Source organism: Dermochelys coriacea, chromosome 2 (genome assembly GCF_009764565.3).
Source record: "Dermochelys coriacea isolate rDerCor1 chromosome 2, rDerCor1.pri.v4, whole genome shotgun sequence".
NCBI classification, from domain to species: domain Eukaryota; kingdom Metazoa; phylum Chordata; order Testudines; family Dermochelyidae; genus Dermochelys; species Dermochelys coriacea.
The window spans coordinates 158,889,130-158,906,808 of record NC_050069.1 but is presented as its reverse complement, the minus strand read 5'-3'; the positions used below and the strand labels follow the sequence as shown (position 1 = coordinate 158,906,808).

The window sequence follows — 17,679 nt, the reverse complement described above, 5'->3', positions numbered from 1 at the left end:
TCCTGGTGTAAAAATAGTTCGGCTAAGTGCCCGGGAGGACAGACAGTAACAATTCCCAGAAAAATACTCCTGTCCAAACTGGCCGGTAATGACCATTGCAGCCTGGCCATTGCAGACAAAGCTTCAACTTCAGCATGGTCACAGCTTAAAAGAGTGAAGACAAGGGGTCTGGAGAGGAAAGGAGCTACAATGACAGATAAACTTTAAGCAGTTGAAAGAGAGGGTTAAAAAGTGGTTCAGCTGTGAAAGTGAGAGCAATTTTTTTTCTAATGTCATCTTTGTTGACTACCAAGACCACAACTTTGAATCTCAATGACCCTGTCCTCTGAAAGCAGGTCAGTGGCATGTTCAACACATATTCTCCTTTCATTGCATGGAAACTGCATTCCTAAGGCCTTTTCATACTTAACCGATGTCTATTTCCGTCTTCTCATCTAATGGACAGTTGCAAAATTAATATGTGCACTCACTTGGAGCAGTTACAATATTTGTCTTTTTGAAGAACTTTGAAAAATATGAATTATAATTTGCATGGAATGTTAACTGGCAAATACTATAACAATGGTATAAATGGGAATCCCCAAATGGTAATTCATATTATTTAGGTTGCAGATTGGCTTGTGAAAATTTGTGACATGCATATCCTGTGCCTGCCTTTCTAATCTACACATGCTCTGGCGCATGCGTGGTAACTGCCCTTTTAAATTATTATTAAACTTTCTGCTCTGCAGTGTACAACATGATGCTGTTTGCAATAGACATTATTACAGCAGCCTTTTGAGAAATGGCAGCCACACTGGTTCTTGAATGTAGCTGATGTAATATAGAAATTTTTATCTAGTGTTACTGATCATTGCAAATTGTTTTATGGTCTCAGAGGATGGTGTTACAAATGTAGTTCTTCGGGATGAAAATTACATTAAACTGATACATTGTAGCACAAGCTGTATTATGTATCCCATATGCAAGCTCCACCCAAACAATAAAAGGAACTGATTTAGTGACTCATATTTTCATGTATCATATCCATCAGATAACCTCTTTTTTCAGAATCACAGGAGAAGCTTAGATTATTTTGACATCCTCTGCAGTGTTTGGTAGAGATTTGTTTTCTCTCTCTTCTCTCTGTCCCTTTTTTCCCTCCAACTCTCTCTCTCTCTCTTTCTCAATTTGTCTGGATTAAACCAGTCTGATTATTCTTTATGCCATTGCAAATAAAGTCATTTTCAGAAACAGATGTCTAAATCAACCAGTGAAATAATCCTGGAGGCAGATGCAGCCTTCCATAAGCTGCCAGACACATGGTGCAATCAAAGTGATGAAACAAAATGGAACAGGCTGCAGAAAAAGTAATTAAATTATAGTTTCATTGTAGAAGCACATTTTAAAATTACAGAGATTCAGCGCCTATAATGCTGGTATTATAGTTGAAAGAATACTTGCCATGGGTCATGAGCATTTTTTTAAAACAGTTATTAATCATGCTTGACTGGAAAGACATGTGTAACCTACAACAAGCAGTGGCTGTAGTTTTGCCAAAGGAAGCTTTTGTTCCCTGAAGAGAATTGTATCAAAGGCCAGTGTGTCCTATTATTACATGTGCAATTGCAGAGTGCAGAATGTGAAATGGGGCCTTTCAGATTTCAATACAGAGTACTAAAAAAAAGAAAAAGAAAACAAGTATTGTGTCTTCTTGAAAACTGTATGACCTTTTTTCCCTACCAAGTTAACTTATTCACTGACCAAAAAAAACACACACACACACAAAAACCGCTCTTAAGTAAAGATAATGTGAAGGTTCTGACAAAAATGGAAAAAAGCCAGGAAATCTAAAAAGTCCTAGAAAATAAAGATGAAAAAACCTCATTAGCTCATCTAAATCCATTTCCCTGCCAACACAAGATTAGTCCCGATTAGAGCAGGTTGAAAATTTTCCAATGGAACCTTTTCCCATTAGAAAATGCCAATTTGTCAAAATAAAAAAGGTTCTTCAGGAATGTGTAAATTTTGATAATATTTCCTTTTAAAAACTCAAAACAAAGCATTTTTGATAAGGTCCGACCTTATTGTAATGTTTCATTTTCATTTTGTAATGATTTTTTGTTTTGAAATATTATTTTATATTTTATGATAAGACTAAATCAAAATGGAATATTTCAATTTTGTCAAAACAAAAGCACTAGGATTGACCCAAAACGAAAAATGTTCAAAATTGTTCCAAAGTTTTATTTTGTGGGATATTTTGAAATTTGACATTTCATACCAATACAGAACAAAACATAGATTTCTTAATGAAACAGAAATTCCGGTTCCTGACTAGCTCTCATCCCATTTAGGGCCTGAACCAATGTTCTTGAAATCAAAGGCTTCTGTTGACTTCACTGGGCACTGGATCCGGCCCTTACAGCACTGGATCCAGTTCATTCCCAAGTGATGGGGCTTTTGCCACTTCACCTTGGACAATATTATTCACCTTAGGAGATTTCAGTGTCAGAAGTTTTTTCCAGAAATTCAGCTTAAACTTTCCCTCTAACTGCTTCCTATAACTCCCGCATCAACCAACTCTGTTGTATAACCCTAATTAATTCCTCTCCTTCCCAGGTGTTTGTCTTTCAATATTTGTAGTCTGTTATTTTGTGGCTTTATAATTTTTCACATACATCAGTCTCCCCCGATTATATTTTATTGCTCTACTGTGAACTCACTCCAGTGTTTCAATCTGTCTGGTAATGAGGTACCCAGAACTAAACATAATATTCCAGAAACAGGTGCATCAGAGCCCTATAGAGAGGACCTATTATTATCTCTGTGCTTCATGATGTGACATCTCAACCCCTAATTTGCTGTCCACTTACCCATTCCTAGGTCTCTTATGGCTTTCCAAGTTTCTCTGTCCCACTGGTATAAATAATTTTTCCCCTCATGTATTAGCTTGCATTTCTTCAGAATTAATCTCTTACTGTTGATTTCTGCCCATATTTCTCATCTCCATGTCTCCTTTTGTATTATTGCCTTGCCTTTGCTCAGGTTTGCAAAACCTTCTAATTTAGTATAATCAGCAGATTTTGCTAATGTGCTGCTAACATCCTTTTCCAGATCACTGATGAAGATGTTAACTAACACAAGAGTAGTGCTGACCTCTGCAATAATCACTAGATATTTCCTCATTGCAAAATATTATTAGTTACCCACTCTTCAGAATTCTTCAGAGGAGCCAAAGGACCATGCTGTGGTTAGTCCTGAGCAGGGGATGATAGGTGAGGGCAGGCTCCTCTAACTCTGCTTTCTACCTCCCACTATCCCCATCTTGCCCTTGGTTATAGGACCAAATTCTGCTTTTGGTCACCTATATGGAATGCCATTAAAGTCAGTGGGGTTACACAGGGGCAGCAGAGGTCACAATTTGGCCTGCAGAATTTAAATACCTTTAAATAGATTGTGTTTTTAATCAGGTACAGGAAATTCACTCCCATGTATTAATCTTTTAGTGCCAAGCTTCTGCATTTTTACAGCAACCCCTTTAAAACAGAGGATGTATAATGGATGTGCAGGGAAACCCAGATGTAGTTTTTGCAGCACTATAGTAAGGGCTGTTATGCTTAGCAAGTTGGATGCAACAGAGAATCTGCCCCAGTGATTTCAGAAATGGATCAGACTGGAATAAAGTCACTATCAGAAGCCACATTTTTCTGTTATGTGAGTTGTGATGTTATATACTAAACAGTGCAGGGTGCTGTGGAACTGTTAGGGTGGTTCAGGGATCAATTCCTTATTTTATTGCGTCTATCAAGTAGGTAAGGTGAATAGAATTTGACACCAGATGGTATTTCAGTCAACAAATGTATAAAAGCAATCAACAGTTTTTATTTAAGAATTCTGTAGTGCTCTTCCTTGAGTGTCCCAGCTACACATAATTAGCAAATGGGCAACTTTACATCTAGCACTAGCTTCTCAGCAGTAAAATGAGATAAATTGTTTCATTTTAGAGCTTGACTTTGAAGTAATTAATAAATATAATATTTGATTTTTCTAGCTTTTGAGCACTTCATCAGTTAGGTGACAAACTTGCTTTTGAGTTTTAAAGATTCTGCTGGTTTAAATCAGTCCTGGAGATATTGATTAGAGTGGCTAAAATCTTGGCAAGCATTTGGCTCTTTACTTTGAGTATTAACAGTCCATAAAAACATCATTTATAATGCTTTTTTTTAAAAATCTGGTTTCAAACAAAGCTCTGGGAACTTGTTCACTGTATAGTCCTCTGGTTGACTAAAATGTTCTTACAATACCAAAGATTTCAATTATTACAAGAGAGCTGGTGAGTGAGAACTGAAATATTAATCCTGTAAGTGTTATTTTAAAGCAGCTATTATGATGATCTGCAATGGCACTGAAACACAGTGGGTATTTTTTATTCCTGTGAGTGATGAAGTCTTTACAGGAAACAGCCATATTTGCAGCTGGTACCATTTTACTGTTGTGGGAGATATCCTGTCCTTTCTTTTCTCTCAGAGAATTCCCTATATATCCTTGCTTCAAGCAAACGTGACCATGATTCCTCAGAAAGAGGGCCTTTGATAGATTGCCATCAGTTCCCTTGTGGTAGGATCTTGCCTTCCTCACTGGATTGGATGTTGCATGAATTTCTAACCTCTTTACATTTGTCTGCTGGCACTGCCTTTTCAGCATGCAGTTGATTCTGTGGCCTAGAGTAATCCAGTGGAATACACCAGGAATTATTTTGTCTTTTGCAGTATTTTGGTGGCTTATTGTTTGTTGTTAATCTGTTTTTAAATTTTAACAAATTAGTCTAGCAACAATTACTGAAATTCCACATTGAAAAAGACACCTCATATGTGGTAAATAGTGGTTGAAGCGTACTACACGTAACATTCATATGTAAAATTAGAAAATACATATTGAATAAAATATATAGAAAAGGCCCTTTTTATTAGGCTGAATGTCCTCTATGTTAGAATAAACTGTATAGGGAATAGGAGCTCAGGTATCTATCTCAAAGGATGAATTTCCACTTCTTACCATATGGTAATGGAAGTGTTCTACGCAAAATAAACATATCTCAGGAGCCCTGCTAGTGGCTTACATGCAGACTTGCCCATGGTTTTCCACTTATTTATTATCTCTGGGATTTATTATTGCCACTCATTATATCTAATAGTGAAGCTACACACCCTGCAAAAGTTCTACAGAATACAAAACTCAGAGATCAGGCTGCATGGCAACAAAGGTTACTGTAGGCATATCACCCCAGTGCTGTCCTTTCTGCACTGGCTCCCCATAGCATACAGGGTACAATTCAATGTATCCATCTTGATATTCAGTCATCCATGCAATTGGCCTTAGCTACATGAGACCTGACATGTACCTCCACAACCCTGGAACTTATGACAGCTAAATTCTACTGGAAATGAGAAACTATGGACCAAGGGGAAGAGGCTCTAAAGTGTGGCAGATGGTACTTTCACAAGAGCTAGGCCTAGACTATGAAACTCACTTCCACAAGATTGCAGCGTAACCTGGGACTTCACCACATACAAGTAAATAAATGCAAACTCATTTATTTGATTTAGCTTTACCTCTGTCAATTTTTACGCATGCATGTACACAAGCCAAAAACCCTATAAAATAATCAAGCTGTTTATCATGTGAGTTTGCACAGAAGAGAGAGAGAAAAAAATAGTTTTTAATAGTTAAATACTTGGGACGTGCTCTGATACTACAGTAGTTGGGCCATATAATCACCTGGCTGGGCGGATAGATTGGGGTGATATGTAGAACAGCTGTCCTCCCAGCCCAGCCTGTGTCTCACCTCTCCATACCTATAAAGCCCAATCTCATGTATATTTATGGTGTTACCTACAAAAAATGTTATTTTTACTAAATAATAATTATAAAATAAGTTACATTTTCAATGTCTCTTTCAAACTGAATGAGCCATATAATTAAAAAAACCTCCTGGGCTTATTTTAGGCAGCTGTTAATATATTTTACTGGGTCACTGGACTCACTACACCTGAGGCAGTTGTTAATGACCCAATAACGCAAGCACCATTCTATCTTCATATCTGTGTGTCAGTATATTCATGTTTTCATATATTTACTACTTGGTAAGGACGTCTCCTTTGTAAAATCATTCTCTCCAAGTGACACCCCCTTCCCACTACCTAGCTCCTTCCTCCAAACATCTGGCCCTCACCCAAAGGTCTCTTCTGTTTCCACAAGATTAAGTACTGAGTGTCAGAACTACAGCTGGTTGGAATTTTTTTTTTCCTGCCAAAAATGGGCAGGGGACAAGTTTGTCAGCATTTTCAGCAGAAATTTTTGACTTTTGTTCTAAAACCCAGAAAACAAAAAGTCGGCCAAAAACAAAAGTTTTCAGGTTTTCGGTTTTCTGACCCAAAAATCCCACATTTTGATGGCACATTTTCACCCAGCCATAGTCAGAACATTCCTGAACTCACCAGTATAGCAACACCTCTCTGCAAAAGGCCACCACTGCATTTCTTTGGTACTTTTTGCCAAATGGCAGTTTTCGAAGCTTGCTCCTATTCATTAGAGGCTTGCAATGATATGCTATCGCAAAGGCCCAGATCCTCAAGGGTGTTGAGGCACCTTACTTCTATTGAAATACCTTTTTGAGGAGCTGGGCCAAACTGACTTACTCAAGGCTACACAGTGTGTTAATGGCACAAACAGGAGTTTCTGGTTTCCATCCCCTCCTTTAGGCAGCTTGTTCTGCTGGACTCTCTTCCATTTTTCTCCAGGTTAGGCGATGTCATAGTAATGAGATGAGCAGTGTAATGAGAAGAGCAGTGTAAATAAAAATAATAATCTAGATGAGGGGCTGATGGAGTATCAAAGACTTGATTAGATTTTCTACTATACTCATGTTGGTTAGTGTGAACTCTCCCAGGGTCTAGTCACAAGTCCAAGTTAAGTGTCAGGAAGGGAAGTGCTAGCCTTTTACCAACATGTGCTGGTTCCGTTCTGAGCTAATTGTTCCTGGGAACAATTGGTCCCCGTAACCAAGGGAACAGAGGGGACCCATTTATTCTATGTAGCTACGTCTCACAGAACTAGTTGTAGGAACGAGGCGTTTCTGTAGCTCCCGAAGCATCCATCCATAGATCCTCACATGCACATTCACTCTCTCTCATTCCTTTCCATGTAGCTGGGTTGCAGACTTTTCTACAGCCCTGTGATGACCTACTAACCCCTCTGCTACTCCTGCTGAGGCATTAAGGAAAGGACTGAATCGCCTGACCTCAGTCCCCAGAGCCACAGTGATCATATATGAGTAGTCATTAGCCATAGACTCTGCAACTCGTGGGACTCAGACTGCACTACTGGGCCACTATCTGTGAAGTAGTGTCCTTCAGGATGTGCATTATCCACTGCAAAGTCCGGCCGGGCCACAAAGCTGGGCCAAACTCTGAGATGTCCATGCACTGGGGCTGGTTCTTTAGCCACTAGAGTCCCCACTTATTATAGTGATACCAAAGTAATGAACAATGTGAACCTTAACAGATCTTTGAGAGAAGCGACAATTTGCCGTTTTTTGGTCCTTGTTCTGAAAATAATGTTCTGCTCTGAATGTAACTCTAAGGATTCCATTTTCTTTAAGACAGGCCTGAAATGGACAGAAATCACTAAACAGTCTCCCAAGAAAGCTTTAAGCCTACTTTTCTTTGAGGACTGCCTGTCCCTGGTAACATTCATCCCTCCCCATTTTAATTTGTAATGATAAATGTGCTTGCAATAATAAACTCATAATAGATGCTTGTTTATCCCTTCAAGGCCTGTCCTTGCTGCTTTCATTAGCATTTCAGGATATTTATGACTTTGTGAATGACTGAAAATCTGCAATTTGTCATTGGGGATTAAGACACATCCTTCTCTCACTTAGGGCTGAAGCTGAGCTTTGGCCTTGGAGAGACAGAACCACCTCTGGGCTTCTTAGACAAAAACAAAGCCAGACAGTGCCCACATTTACTGCAGCAAGTGGCTCTTTGCTACTTAGATGTCTTTGCTAATGTGTCATCTGAACTAACTGTAGGGACCATAAAATCCTCTGTTCTGCAGGAGCAAGAAAGAATGGGGTGGAGACAGGGAGAGGAATGCAAGTGTTTCCATTTCCCAGTTCAAACAAAAATAACAGAGTTTAAAAGTAAAATTGGAATTTTTTTCACACACACACAGAAATGTGTCTATTCAAGGAAATATTAAATTTCAATTTGTCGTGGTTCTGCTACACTGAGTCACTCTCAACTTCAGAGCACATGAAGCCAACAGAATCCTGAAGACTCAGAAGACAAGTTTATCACCTACTTGATGAAGGATGACGTACTCAGGCACTTAAAAAAATAAAAACAATCAAAAGAGCTTTTCACAGGCTAAGCCATACTAGGAAAAATCAGAGGGGCGGGGACGTTAATTGGTTTGTGCAGCATGATATTTTCGGCTTTGAAAAAATTCAGCCATTCAGTGGTACTTTCTTTCTTTCTGCAGGTTGACTAAGTGGAAAAACTAAGAAACTGCTTTCAAGCATTGAAGATACCAGGCCAGGATGAACACGAAGGACACAAAAGTGACTGAAGGAGGTCTCAATGTCACACTTACCATACGCCTTCTCATGCACGGCAAGGTGATGCACTTAACACTGTAACAGTGGTTGTCTTTTTTATTTATCTAGGTGTCTGTGGTTGCATTAAAGTCTGACAGTTACATTTACAAAGACCTTGGTCCTGCTCGATTTTAAGTCAAGAGCAAAATTCCCATTGACTCAAGGCCCAAAGACCTGTCCCTGATTCAGCAATGTGATGAAATTAATTTCACTCATGCTGAAATTAAGCATATATTTAATTCCATTCCTGTTCAGCACAGCACTTACGCACATGGTTAAGTGTGTAAATCAGGGCTTCTAACAGGCCAATTTGGGGCCAGAGTGCCAATATCAGTGTTGTTAGAGCTTCACAATTCTATAGCTCAGGGACTGAGAGCAATTACATATTAAACCCCAGTTTCCAATACTTTGTTAGTCTCTTAATACAGAAGTGTGCTGCTATAAATAAAAACTTGTTTCACAGGTTCTCACCCTGAGAGCATGTTTATTTGCAACATTTGGCAAAGCCAGCTTGGGTATTTTCATATTTGGGAAGCATCTATACAGTGCTGGCCTCAGGTAGATGTTTGTTCTCCTTTAGCAAGGAAACAGTGAAAATAGATATAAATTAAATAATTTTGGAAATATCTCATTAATATATATATAATGTTTCTTTTGATTTATAATGCATAAAAATATTTTCTTGGGCTCTAGGCAGCTGTGTTACACATTAAAAATACAATCACATTAAAACAAAAAACAGCAGCTACTTCTCGCCCCCTACACCAGAAAATAACTGAGAGGCATTCAAAACCCCTAAAATATCCACCTAACAAAAAATACCAGACTCTCTTATGCCCCCATATAAACTGGATTTATGTATGTGCAGGTTTGTATTTGTGTATAACACACACAAACTATGTTAAACGAATGTTAAGGTTGCAAAGTCAAGCACTCAAAAGTTAGAAAATGGGAGAATGAAGGTTGCCCATGCTGTCTTGACTCAGCCCCTTTGTGCATATACATTAAGATACAGGTTTTAGTTACATGATCACATCCTATTTTTTCCACAGGATCCCTGCCTCCTTCAGTGCAAAGGATAGACTTGCTCTGTGCATGAATCAGGGTTTCACAGTGAAGGAGGCTGTTGTCTGTAGGACCCCTGGATCATATGTTGAGGAAGTTGGAAGACATGTAGGAACTTAGGTAAGGGATTGCAGGAAGGGAAAGGATGGTCTCATGGTTAAGGGAGTTGAATGGTACAGTGGAAAATTGGATCCTATCCTGCCCCTGCCACAGAGTTCCTATGTGATGCTGGACAAGTAACTTGAACCAAACTTTTCACAGGCAATCACTAATCATTTTCTGGGTGCCTGACTTAAGATCTTGGGGCCTAATTTGCAGAAGTGCAGAGCACTCACAGCTGTAACTGAAGTCAATGAGAGCTATGCTTTGAACATATAAATTCTGTAAAATGCTTATAATGCTAGGTACTCTGAAAATTACTCAAAATTAGTGGATACTTTTGGCTTTAATCTCTGTGCTTCAGTTCCCCATCTGTCCAATGGGGATAATAATATCTCCTCTCACTGAGCTGTTGGGGAAATAAATTAATTAGTGTATCTGAAGCAATCAGATACTGTAGCGATGAGCACCATAGAAAAGCCCAGTAGGAAAGTAATAATTATGTCTTCAGATCAGGGTTTGAATAGTGTGCAATGACTATAGCGCAAGGCAACACATTAAAAAACAAGGAGAAGACAAGAAGAATCAATTGTTTAGGGAGGTAGTGGAATCTCCGTCACTGGAGGTTTTTAAGAGCACGCTAGACAATCACCTGTCAGGGATGGTCTAGATAATACTAAGTCCCGCCTTGAGTGCAGGGGTCTGGACTGGAAGACCTTTCAAGGTCCCTTCCAGTCCTACAATTCTATGATTCTATTAAAATATTAAGTAACTGTGGTCCACTCTGTGTACACATGATACAGGGGTCCTGTGGAAAAAATAGCATGTGGTTATGTAATTAAAAACTGTATCATGATGCATACGCACACAGGGGCCAAATTAAGGTTACATGGACAACCTTAGTTCCGGCATTTCCAAACTTCTAAGTGCTTGAATTTACAACCTTCATAATTTTCTTTTTAGTTAGTTTGTGTGTGTAATTTTCTAGGCTTTTAAAATAAGAAAACTGAAGAACAGAAGTTCTGTCATGTGATGTGATGTATACCCACATGGATCATCAGCAGGGCTGGAACCTTTAGGTCTACCACACAGGCCTCTGACACTTGAGTCATCAGGGTAACTGGCAGCAAAAGTAGGATGTCGTTCTCTCTTTGGACCAGCACAAGAGGGGGATGAGACAGATTGCCAGTGGGTTTCAGAGATCTTTGCTGACAGCAGAAAAATGATGAGACTCAGGAAACTTAGTTTCCATCCCAAGCTCTGTACAGGAGTGTGCTCTAGTGGGCACAGACTCTTCTGCTAACTCCCCTCAGATTCACTCACCTCCTCCCTGCCCCCATTCCACCCCAACTCCACACTGGTTCCCATATCCAGTCTCTTTGTCCAGCCAATCCCAGTCAGTTTCTCATCCCCTGCCCTCTAGTTCTACTCTGACCAGAGTCCTTATTCGAATCTACTTTTTTCCCTCCCTCCTGGTCAAGCTGCATTCCAATCAGATGGCGTCCTCCTCTGTGCTACCTGGGTGCCAACAAGGGGTCATTGAGGGTCTATGCTCCCTGCTCTCAGTTCCAGAGTCTGGCCCAACTGTGGCCTGGAGGAGCCATTACAGGGAAAGGCCAGGTTCAGCCATGAAGCCCTGGACAGGAGGGAGAATGCTCAGTTGCTCTCTGAGAAAGATGCAATGCACAGTCTGGAGCTGTGACAGGCTGCAGCATCCTCAGTGAGGACAGTGTCTTCAGAAATCTTAGCTGCTAAAAATCAAAGTCTTTACTGAGCCTGTGCTAACTGATTTTTCCGAGGAACTTATAACTTGGCCAAAAGTGAGCAGATTTTTCACAGGGGCAGTAAAAGGCATATCCCCGACACAAATGCCACCACCTGCCAAATTTCATGTCCCTTCTCCAAAGCATACGGGCCCTAGATCTGATCAAAGAAAGGGTCACCAGCATTTTTTTGTAATGAACAAAACTACATATTTTTCCCTAGCCTTTTTCCTTAAAGTGGCGGAACCATTTTGGCTGAAATTTTTCAGGAAGTTTCAACCAAACTTGCATCTGGCATGTAAAATCCAAGCCCAAATGGTTTATGTTTGGCAAAGTTATAAGCAACTGAAAATAGGGTCTTATAATGGGAAGTATGAGGCAAACGTATAATATCTGTGTGTGTGTAAAAACCTAAGATGTGGTTCTTAGGGCTCCATCCTGCAAGGTGCTGGTCCTGATCCAGCACTGCACTTAAACACACATTTAACTTCACATTAGATTAGTTCTATTGGCTTCAGTTAAACTACTTTTGGCTTACGTGCATTTCTGGATCATGCCAGAAAGCTAAACTGCTCTCAGAATCAAGTCCTTTATGTAACTCAATAAGTATCAGTCATTTTCATGACATTTTAGTTAAACTGTTTTTTAAACTAGTATAAAGCAATCAGAAAGAAAATTAGAAAAGGTTAATTTTCTGTGTTGAACATAGTGAATTGGGTGCACAACTACAGTTAACGGTAAATGGGTGTTATGTATCTAATCTTCAATTAACATGTAGCCCTGAGAGTTTAAATTAAACCCATAAAAGCAAGGAAATTCAAAGTTAAAGTGGAAATATACTGTACATCCTCAGTTAACAAGGCACAATGGGTGTACCCTTTACTACAGTATGTTCTAATAATGTGCCCTGTCGCATCTAAGTATTGCAAAGAATGTATTAAATTATAATTTATTTTTGTATATTAAACTCAGGCCCTCACATTAACTTTGATGTCATCTTTGTGATTTAAAAATGCTTATGTCAATGTCAGAGTTATCATTCTGAGAGCTGTGAGTGGCTCTGAAATAGAGCAAGAAATATGCTTCCACAGTTTCTTAAAATTTGCTGCGGTAATGGCATCTCTGGAAATTGCAGTACTCTAATTAGCGTTCCCAGACAAAACACTTAAAGGGGCCAGCATTCAAGTTATAAATAAGGATTCATAACTTACAGGCAAAAGGGGAGAATTAAAGGACATTGTTAAAAATCATAGAATTTATTACTTAGTAAAATAAATATATTTTTTAAAGTTGAAATGTATGGAAATCCATCCTTACCTTTGCCCTTATAATAGTGTTACCTTCTGAACTCCTACATTAGGAGGTTAATATGCTTGTGACATCTGCATTGTATTTCACAAATAGGCATCTTACACTACACTTGTCTACACTTAACTGCACGGCTGTACCTCTTAGTGAAGATGCTACCTGTACCGACAGGAGACCTTCTCTGGTCAGCGTAGGTATTCCGCCTCTCCAAGAGGCAGTAGCTATGTTGACGGGAGAAGCCCTCCAGTCAACATAACGCTGTTTACACACCCCTGAGTGACGTAGTTATACTAAAATAAGTTTGTAGTGTAGACCAAGGCTATGTAAGTTTAATTAGCTCAGCTGTAAACCCTGGTGGCTTGGACATTTTAAACACATATACTTGGACGGTTTGCATATGGACTTTAAAGAGGAGGATGGATTTTTTTAACCATGTCCACTGCACATTACGTAGCATGATATACACTGCTGAACTCCAAAGGGAAGATGTCCACAGACACCAGGAGGATAACCATTTTGCAGCATAGAAGGTTAATATTATAAAAAAAAAATTCCACTGGCTGGCATGAGGGAAGTAATGCTGCACAGGGAGCTGGTTAGATCTTCAGTGTGTGTATATGACGTGTAACAGATAGGGGAGGCCTGATTTTCATCTCACCACTAGGTTAAAACTCCATAAAAAGAAAAAACTCCATAAAAGTCAATGAAATCACAGCAGTGTGAAACCCCTCTAACCAAGATCAGGATCAGGACCAAGATGTTTCTGCTGCTGTCTGATCAAGGGATGGTGAATCAGAAGACAGTCTCTGGTCTTTCATGGAGTGCTTTTACATAATAAGGATAATACAATGTAGAGGTGTATAGAGCTCATATTGTCAGTGAGAAAGATGTTCTGTATTCAGGCATAAGGATCATGTTCCATGAAGTTCAGCAGAGATGGGGCAGGGAAAATGGGGACAGAATTAAGGTTGTTTAGGATACCCTAGCGCTCCATTTTCCTATTTCAAATGTTTGAATTGTATATAGTTTTCAACATTTGTTCTATAAAACTATGATGTTCTTTCAAGTTCCTCCCCTATTAAGGAGCCTGTGTATTCACAACTATAATTTTATTTTAGCTACATTTTGCATCTGGGAATTTCCTTAGTTTTTTTAAAAAACGTTTTTTGTTTCTACTTTTGTGAAGTATTGATGTGGTGTGAGCCCCCGCTGGAGTCCTTCCCAGGGTCACAAGCTGGGCCAGAATCCCCAGCCACTTTATAATATCCCAGCAGCACCAGCTATGCCAGTTACTAACTATTCCACTTCTTGGGGCTCTGCCATGCTTGGATGCCCAATTTTTTCAATCTCCCTCATTGGTCATGTTTTCTAGACCTTTAATCATTTTTGTTGCTCTTCTCTGGACTTTCTCCAGTTTGTCCACATCTTTCCTTAAGTGTGGCACCCAAAACTGGACATAAAACTCCAGTTGAGGCCTAATCAGTGCAGAGTAGAGCGGAAGAATTACTTCTCATGTCTTGCTCACAACACTTCTGGTAATGCATCCCAGAATGATGATTGCTTTTTTTGCAACAGTGTTACACTGTTCATTCATACTTAGCTTGTGATCCACTATGACCTCCAGATCCCTTTCTGCAGTACTCCTTCCTAGGCAGTTATTTTCCATTTTGTATGTGTGCAACTGTTTATTCCTTCCTAAATGGAGTACTTTGCATTTGTCCTTATTGAATTTCATTCTATTTTCTTCAGACCATTTCTCCAGTTTGTCCAAATCATTTTGAATTTTAACCCTGTCCTCCAAAGCACTTGCAAGCCCTCCAGCTTGGTATCATCTGCAAACATTATAAGTATATTCTCTATGCATTATCTAAATCATTGATGAAGATATTGAACAGAACTGGACCCAGAACTGATCACTGCAGGAATCCACTCAGTACGCCCTTCCAGCTGAATTGTGAACCACTGATAACTACTGTCTCATAATGGTTTTCCAACCAGTTATGCACCCACCTTATAGTAGCTCCATCTAGGTTGTATTTCCTAGATGGAGTTACTATATGTAGCTACATGTACTATATGTATGTGTTTGTGGGAAAGTCACACAAGATAGTATCAAAAACCTTACTAAAATCAAGCTATACCATATCTACCACTTCCCCCACAGCCAAAGGCTTGTTACCCTTTCAAAGAAAGCTATCAGGTTGGTTTAATATGATTTGTTCTTGACAAATCCAGACTGACTGCTGCTTATCACCTTATTATCGTCTAGATGTTTGCAAATTGATGGCTTAATTATCTGCTCCTTTATCTTTCCGGGTACGGAAGTTTCCCAACCCAGCACCTTCCTATTCTCCAGATATCTTTTACCTCCCACCCATCTGCCAGGGCTGCCAAATTTTGTGCAGCTCCATCTCCTACCCTTGCCATTGCTTTGGCTGGGTATATTGACCTTAAGCTGAAGTTTATGGTCATATACAAATTACTTGCAAATATGCCAAATAGTTGCATATTCACAAATAATTAGTATAAATACAACACATGGAGCCACACTAATCTTGGCAGCTATGTCAGTCATTCTCACGGAGTATAATTACATTATCTGATGTGTAAAGAAACCTGCATTCAACAATAGACATTATTACGGGGATGAGAAAGAGAAGAGAAAAGGAGAAATTCAGCGGGGTTTTACAGAGTGTAGCTCAGTGCAGAATTCAGCTTTGTGTAGGCCGGAGAGGTAGGAAGAGGTGAAAAGAGATAGCAAGGGAGGACTCTTTGAGCCTGATTCTGATCTCACTTTGTGCAGTTTTACGAAGTGTAATTCCATTGAAATCAGTGGATTTATTTCTGATCTTAAATAGTGTGAGAGAAATCAGATCCATAGACAAACATTATTTGTATCTAACAAGCCTTTTGTGGAGTGACAATAAATTCCCAGGTTATATATATATATATATTATAATAACTGCCAGTATTGTTTCAAGTACTGTTAGCACAAGTTAAATTTCTCCCTGTTGTATCTCTTTTATTCCATTTTTCCTCATGCTCCTATTTATGTGAAGCACATTCCCTCCATCCCCACCCCCTACGGAGAGAGTTGACTCCTTCAACCCACATATCACGTTTTACACTCCCTTATATGTTCCTGTATTTCCTTCTGGAGCCTGTTGTCATTGCTGTATCAACCACAGGGGCCCACTAGATAGCAGTGTTAGTGGGGAGCAAGGGAATAAATGAAGGAGCTGAATGTGGGTTTTCCACGCTGCATTTCTGCCAGATTGAAATGCAGCCGTGTTTATAATGATAAGCAGTATTGATTAAGGCACAGGTTATTTTCTCGGATTAATGACTAGCTGGGAAGCCTTGATAAGGTGACAGGGGGCTGGGCTTACCAATAACATCACCTAGTGGTTAGGTTGCAGTGCCTCTACTTTCCCCGCCCCCATCTCCTGTGCCTCTCATCAGCAACTCCTCCAATAATGTAAAAACCCGCCTCTTGGGGATGACGACTCGACCCTCCGGCAGAGTCACCAGTTTGGTTCATCCCCTTTAGGGTAATAAAATCTAAAGAGGTATGAAGAATCCCACATTCTCACAACAGAAAGGGTCTTCAGCCCACTTCCGGACATTTGTGCAGGGTTCAGCCTCACATCAGGGCTCTCAGCATCTCTACCCTCTTCTCACTCCTGAGAGGAGGGGTGGGAAAGGAGGAACATGCTCCTTTCCATAACAATGGTCACAGGGAGTTGGTAGGAGAGTCCAGATCTTCCCATTCCACAGGGTTCTGGCCCCGGGCCCTATGAGAGGTAACAATATCAAGCACCCTGCAATGCCTTGAAACTGCTTCCCTGGGTCACTTCCACTGTTCACCTCTCCCCAAAGTCTCAAAGTCTAACATAAGACAGCAAAAATAAAGAGTAATTTGAACCTTCGGGTCTCAGCTAGAAACCCCTTCCTTGTAATGGGGGTTTGTGCAACACCCTTGTTCAGGAGCTCTCAACATGGGTCTGCCCTCCCACCCTACCTGAGCCACCTGGCTACCTTTTAAGCTCCTTCCTCTAGCTGGAACATGCTTTGCAGATGCGGTGGGGCAGTCACCTGGGCCCAGAACTGCTCCTTAGCCTCTTCACTCCTAGTGTGGGGTTTATGCACCGCATTACACTGTAAAAAATTACTCTCTGCCAGGCTGAGGTGGGGATTTAGTTTATATTCATGCCTAAAATGAATAATCAGGAGAAACCCCATTTTCTGGGGTTCTGCAGCCCTACTTATTAGTATCCTTGCTGGCCATCTCAGCACGGAGACTAAAGTTTGAATGGGTCCAGAAATTAAATCACCTTTCCCCTCCTAAAGCTGGAACTTTCAGGCCAGGGCTGAGGTAGGATGGCAGGCAGTGTTATAGTTGGACTGCTATTACCCATTCCTGTTTTGTAGATAGAGGACATCAGTTTCCATTACTGTCAAGATAGCACCTATCACCAGCATTAAATTAACATTTTTGAAAGGACTTATAGTATGCAAATATAGAGTGCATGTGCATGTGCCATCCCCAGCTGTCAGAGCCCTCAGTAGGCATCAACTGGATACATTGTTAAAGTGCCAAAAGGGCCATTCCTTTTTTTTTTTTGTCAAAAATTAACTTTTCATAATTGCCCATAAAATAGATTAGGGTAGGTTCTCTGGAGCTTTTGATATTTCGCTTTCATTTTTCTGTTCACATTTTGGAAGATTTGTATTCTCATGAATTTTGGAAGGCTGATTTTCTCACCTAATGCCAACAGTAATGAGGTCAAGCACTGTGTAGTG

The 17,679-nt window shown here is 39.9% G+C and overlaps 1 protein-coding gene across 19 annotated transcripts in view; it reads left to right on the top strand.

The window, feature by feature from the left end:
- The window catches only part of LOC119850530 (poly(rC)-binding protein 3-like), a 685,847-nt gene that overhangs the window by 589,272 nt on the left and 78,896 nt on the right, over positions 1–17,679 (top strand). For all 19 annotated transcript variants that reach the window (XM_043508589.1, XM_038388664.2, XM_043508587.1 and 16 more), the window contains one exon: positions 8,527–8,662. In XM_043508589.1, coding sequence (XP_043364524.1) covers positions 8,585–8,662 — 78 coding nt within the window. In that variant the 5' untranslated portion in view covers positions 8,527–8,584. The remainder of the gene's footprint in view (positions 1–8,526; positions 8,663–17,679) is intronic.